The 5,925-nt window shown below is 41.5% G+C and overlaps 1 protein-coding gene across 1 annotated transcript in view; it reads right to left on the reverse strand.

Annotated features, from left to right (window-relative positions):
• Window positions 1-5,925, reverse strand: part of BIRC6 (baculoviral IAP repeat containing 6) — a 414,467-nt gene that overhangs the window by 231,172 nt on the left and 177,370 nt on the right. The window contains exons 40-43 of the mRNA XM_019526709.1: window positions 4,205-4,358; window positions 3,479-3,595; window positions 3,214-3,368; window positions 1,219-1,345 (exon numbers count right to left, since the gene is read on the reverse strand). Coding sequence (XP_019382254.1) covers window positions 1,219-1,345; window positions 3,214-3,368; window positions 3,479-3,595; window positions 4,205-4,358 — 553 coding nt within the window. The remainder of the gene's footprint in view (window positions 1-1,218; window positions 1,346-3,213; window positions 3,369-3,478; window positions 3,596-4,204; window positions 4,359-5,925) is intronic.

The following is a 5,925-nucleotide window of genomic DNA, read 5'->3' on the forward strand; positions in this document are numbered from 1 at the left end:
TATAGGTAAAAAGGTAAAATTGGTAAAACAGTACTTCAAGGCAAAGCATGCCTTTGTAGCAGGATGCTACAGAGCTGAGGCATCAAAACCTACCAGACTGTAGAACAGTTAAGTGTGGGACTATTCTCTGGTCACAGAAAATTCTGTAGCCTTGCTAACACTGCAAGACTGAAACAAATCAAAGAGCCTTCCTGTCTGAAAGCTGAAGATTTTTGCCCCCCAAAAAGATGCTCCCAGGCAGCGCACGGCACCCTGCTGAGCCGTGCTGCACCTGCACAATGCGACAGCTGGTGAGTGTGTGTGTGTGTGTGGGGGGGGGGGGCTGGCTCTGCCACAAGCCTCCAGAGGCCCTGATCCTCAGTGCTACAGTCAGTGACTGTGGGGTTTTTTGTTTGTTTGTTTTTGTTTTTTGGGTTTTTTTGCTTTAAATGCCAGGAGGCTGAGGCCAGGCAGGGGATGGAGCCGGGCAGGCAGCCATGGGGGCTCCTTCCATGGCTCCCCCCACCTGGGAATGGTAGGCACAGCTACAGGAGGTGTGGGAAAACCTGCCGCTGCCTGGTTGTGTCTGCCTCTCCCCAGCTGATCCAAATCTCCCCCCAAATCGATTTGGGGGCTTCAAATTAGACTTGGACTTTTTAATGGGTCTCCCGATTCAATTCAGATGTTGAATCGGGCTGAATCTCCTGCAAATTGAATTGGCGACTGAAGCTTCGCACAGCCATACTAGTTACCCCAACATAAAAGAGGGAGGGTGAATTTCCAGCATGGCAAGTGTTCTGCAGTAACACCCAGAATGTATGTTCTTATCTGCTGGGTAGATCACAGCTAAACCATAGTAGCTTAGCTCTCAAAACTATTCTTATTTAACGGTAAGTAGTTGATCTGCCCATAGCCATTCATTATCTGCCTCTAGCTGGCAGATGAGACTAAGACAGCCCTTCACAAAACACAAGGGGAGACAACACCTTAGCACATAAGCACATTAATTCTGAGGATTTATCTTGAGAATTCTTTCACCACTGACAGAATGATTTCAACTGATCCAAAATCCAAAACACTAATGGTTAAAAAAGGAATTAGGACTCTCTGATAGAGACTGTTTTTACCATCAGTTTCAGTACGAGTAAAGTTAAATCAGTATCAAACACTTTTAGAAGTCCCACAAGGAGCTGCCTGCATGCTCATGCTCCCACTGACTCCCAATCTAGAATGCTTTACCTTGATTCAAAGAAATTACAGGTATCTGGTTAGCATTGTATAAGAAAATATCAGCGCCATTATCTTTACTCCCAGAGGAACTAGAATTCAGGCTTAATGTGAGCCATAACTGTAGAAGGGATTCAAGCTGAAAAAGATAAATACCATATCAATTAAAATTGGCATGTACTTCAAAAATGTGTTGAAGTTTGAGAAAATGCTTATTTTAGTTTTAAAGAGCATCATTTATCTTATTTACATTTTCAACTGTCATTGCTTCAGTGGCAAGCATGCTCAAACAATCCCGCCCTTCAAGTCACTTTGAAACTTCCAACACACAGTGTGTATATCGGATTAAAATTCAGTCAGCACAGTACAAAAATACTTTTGCTGTACTCTGGCAACAGCACTTTTTACCATTAAGACTTGGTTTTGTCTTAAGTCTCTCTCAGAAAAATACAGTTAAGCATGTAGCCTAAAAGCTCCTTAATCTTTTAAAATGTTTACAGCAGAGACTGCTGTATGTAAGGTTTGTAGAACATCTCTATGAATACAGCTATTTATAAAATGATTGCAAAGCTATATCAGTGAAAAGTATTTTGGATGAAATGTATAAAAGGATAGGGGAGCCACACAAAATGTATTTAGACACCACAACTATGGCCACAAACAGGCATTCATTTTGAGTGCTACGAATTTCTCTAAAATCCCAACTGGGAAACTTCACAGGCATTTCCCCAGCCAGGGGGATCTAGAGGGCTGCACCATAGGCGACTCCAGCCCTCAGCCTGTTCACTGACAGCTTGTCCTCTCCCTTGCCTGGAGATAAAGCTGGGGGTAAAATGGGTAAAGCTGTCAACTGACAGCTTTAAAAACAGCAGCTGCCATGGGCAGCCCCAGGAGAATGTATCCAATCCCACCAATCAGTTGACTGGCAAAAGAGAGGGGGAATTGGCCGGGGGGCAGGGGGGTGTGGAGCATTCTCCCATGGCATAAGCCCCCCCGCCCCAGTTCTCTTCAGGGTAGAACATCTGCTGCTCTGTGCACCCCTCTGGGCTGACCTGAAGCAGTGAAAGTGGTGGCTGCAGTGGTAAGGCTCAGGGAGGCTTGCTTGATGCTGTGAGAGAATGCTCCTGCCTCCTTCCACACTACTCTAGGTCATCAGGGGAAGTGCAAAGGAAGGCATGGCCATTCTCCCATGTTAGGGATGCATTCAGGGAAAGTGTCCTTTGAAGGATTGTGTCCCTCTGCTCCCACCAATTGGCAGATCTGGGAATGGGGATGGTGAGGGAAGTGTAAATTTTAAAACAGGATCCCCCCCCACAGGGCTCCCTGAGCAGGCTATCAGAGAACCAATGCTGTTCCACCCTCCCTCGCTCTCAGAGGGAGGAAGTCCAGAGCACTGTGAGATACTGGGCATCTTCAACACCAAAAAAAAAAAAGTGTACAGCCATTCAAGTTATGCTGGGAGGAGGGAGATATCTGATTCAATTTTCCTGTGAAAGACCCAAATCTCTTCCAAAAAAGCCTCAAGAGGCAATAGCTCTGTGTTGGGAGAAAGACTTTTCTTCTAGTACAAATGTAAACACCTGGTCGTGGCCTAAGTGTACAAATTGACACACAGACACGCACACACCATTTACTTTATCTATTAGCATACACATGCTGGAGTACAAGCAAATTAATAGGCTTTCCTTTCTAAAGCAATGCCCTTACTTAAGTTAATTTTATCTTTCTGCGACAGTCATCACTGTTTTAATTACCGTCTCCTTCAGTGACAGACCCAATTGTGCTTTCAATCATGAAAGCAAAAAATAATTTCAATGTAAATAAAACGCATGACAAAAGATTTTAAAATGTCTAACGCATCTGCAAAGGTCCACGGCAGCTTCAGAAACAAACTGCGTAACCACAGAAGTCTTTTTTAGCAGTAAAAATATAGGCAAATGTATATTTGTTTTAACTTCAAAAATAAGTACTGTATTATCTAGCTTCTGAAAGTTCACCATTCTGTACCTGCACATGATGGACTTGTAGCATGGAAAAAAGTTTGTTGAAGCACACACTCAGCATCGGTATGGAGGACAACTGTACAATCAGCTGATTGTTCTGGTTAGCAGCATGTAATCCCCTTAGCAATGAATCATCTGTTCCACTGGGAGACTGAGTTACTTAAAAGGAAAAAAAAAAAAGTGTCTCTCTTACTTTACTATGAAGCACACACAGAAAGGCAAAGTAGCATGGCCACCCAGTACATAAAGTTTTAGCAATATATAGTTACATGTAGGAGATGTATTTGTTAATGCTTGCAAAATGGAATCTGCTTCTAGAGTAGACATCATTTTCAACATCAGCTCTGCTTGCTGTTCAAGTCCAACTTCTAGACGGGCATCTAAAGCTATGGAAAACACCATAAAAAGGCAACATTTGAATTCTATCAAACACTTAGATTTCAAGTTCACACAAACATATAGCTCCATCTGTTATAGGAATAAAAGTTACAACAAAACTGAAAACCTCTTGTTTCTGATTATAATTGGTGGGATTTATTTGTGGCAGTGGTTTTCAATCTTTTGAACTTGAAACACCTCTTGGTAGACATGAGGTACCCCTTGGAAAATACCAGCTCTTAATTTTCATTCTATTTTTAACTACAGAAAAATAGGAAATCAATTCTTCTGTTGCAAAGAACTCAAAGACCACAGCAAGTCAGAATGTTTTTCAACACTGAATTCTTATTTGAAAACTCTGGTTTTATCTTGTCAATCATGTTTGCACACCTAGCAATGTTAACATTGTGTGGTACCCCATGGCACACTTGTTAAGATCTCAAAGTACCACAGTACACTGGTTGAGAATCACTGATGTATGGTGCATACTTACAACTGCACCCTGAAGAAAATTGTTTTTGTTCAAATCCATTCCTGCTATCATTCACTACTACTTGAACAAACTCCTCCGAGGGAGGGGAGTAACACAACAGAACTTCAAAAAACCTACTGCTTACCTTGAGAGATTGATACGCTTACAGTCTGTGACCCATTCTTCTCTGTGGTTACTGGTGGTTTTGCAACAGGTATTCCAACACCGCCAATATAAGGGTTGTAGTTGTAGGTACCATAGTCAGCACCCCAGTAGTCATACCATGTGCTGCTTATAGGCTTTATTTACCAAACGAGAGAATAAAATTAATAATTTTCGAACTGTACAAATAGAAAGTATCAAAGTTCTCTCAAGTAGTTTACTTTTTAAAAAATTTTGTACCAGCATACAAGAAACAAATAGTAGGGTTCTCCAACACAAACTAGAAAGTTGCAAAAGATTCAGGCAAATATTTAAAAAAAAATTGTGAAGCCAATAAGAACTGCTAGATACATAGCACTTGGGAGGGGAGAAGAGAGTGTCAGGGCACTTGTTTAGGTGCCTATATAAAGATTCAGAAACTTAACTTCAGACTTCTTTAAAAACCTTGACATCAAGTTTTAGCTTTAAGCAGTAAAATTCATTTGATCCACATAGACCCACACACTATACTATCACTTCAAAATCAGATACACAGTATTACACAAGATATTCTAATATATGATTTCTTAAACATATAAGGGAAAGTTGTCGTTAATTTATTTGTAGTAAAGTAGTACCCTGAAGCCTCAACTGAAGTTGCATGTTTGTGTGTGGGGAGGCATTTCACTGCCAGTACCAGTTTAGACAATCTCTGCCCCAATAATTTATTAAACAATAAGAAGCAAGAGGAATGAGGATGAGGGAAACAGTAATAAAAGCATATATTAATGTGAGTTGTGTGTGTACACCACTTAAATGATGAGACTATCACCGGTTGAAAATTTATTGTAAACAGCGTAACAGAAATGGGTCTTGAGGATGAATCTGAACAACAGGATAGCAGTTTTATGGACCAGTTTTGGAAGGGCATCCTATACATAAGGCCATCTGAAAGTATAAATATGCCTGTGAAAAGGGGACATATGGGTGAAAAAGGCTGGCAACATTAGCAGAATGAAGGGAAACAGGCCACATACAACATCAGTCAAGTAAAGAGTGGTCTGTTTGTGTGGGGAGGTGGGGAAGTTGTAATAGTGCCTAAGTGATTGGAAAGAAAAGTGATGAAGGTGTGGAATTCAAATAGAACGAGAGCTTAAACTGAGTACTGGGAACACTGGGTAAGATAACAGGCTACTAATTCAGCAGTGTGGCTTGAGAGGAAAAATATTACAAATGCTATGGCGGCAGTACCAACAATATTAAAAAAATAAACAAACTTCATTATAATTGTAATAATTAAATACATTACATTTATACACCATCTAAAAATTGCTTCAATTCATCCAGTTTAATCACGGTTAGCTTCCCCTCATTGTCAAATGCTGAAATAAGGTATCAAAATTCCCATTCTCATTAGGAAGCTGGGGGACTGTGGCATAGACACCTATACAGTCCAATGGGTCACCAACTGGTTAGAGAGTCGCACCCAGAGGGTGGTAGTGGATGGGTCCTTCTCGACCTGGAAGGATGTGGGAAGTGGGGTCCCACAGGGCTCGGTCCTTGGGCCTGCACTGTTCAATATCTTCATCAGTGATTTGGACGAGGGGGTGCAAAGCACCCTGTTCAAGTTTGCTGATGACACTAAGATGTGGGGGGAAGTGGGCACAATAGAGGGGAGCAACAGGCTACAGTTAGACCTAGATAGGTTACAAGGATGGGCGGAGG

This window comes from Gavialis gangeticus, unplaced genomic scaffold (assembly GCF_001723915.1).
Source record: "Gavialis gangeticus isolate Ggan-Ray unplaced genomic scaffold, GavGan_comp1, whole genome shotgun sequence".
In the NCBI taxonomy this organism is placed as follows: Eukaryota; Metazoa; Chordata; order Crocodylia; family Gavialidae; genus Gavialis; species Gavialis gangeticus.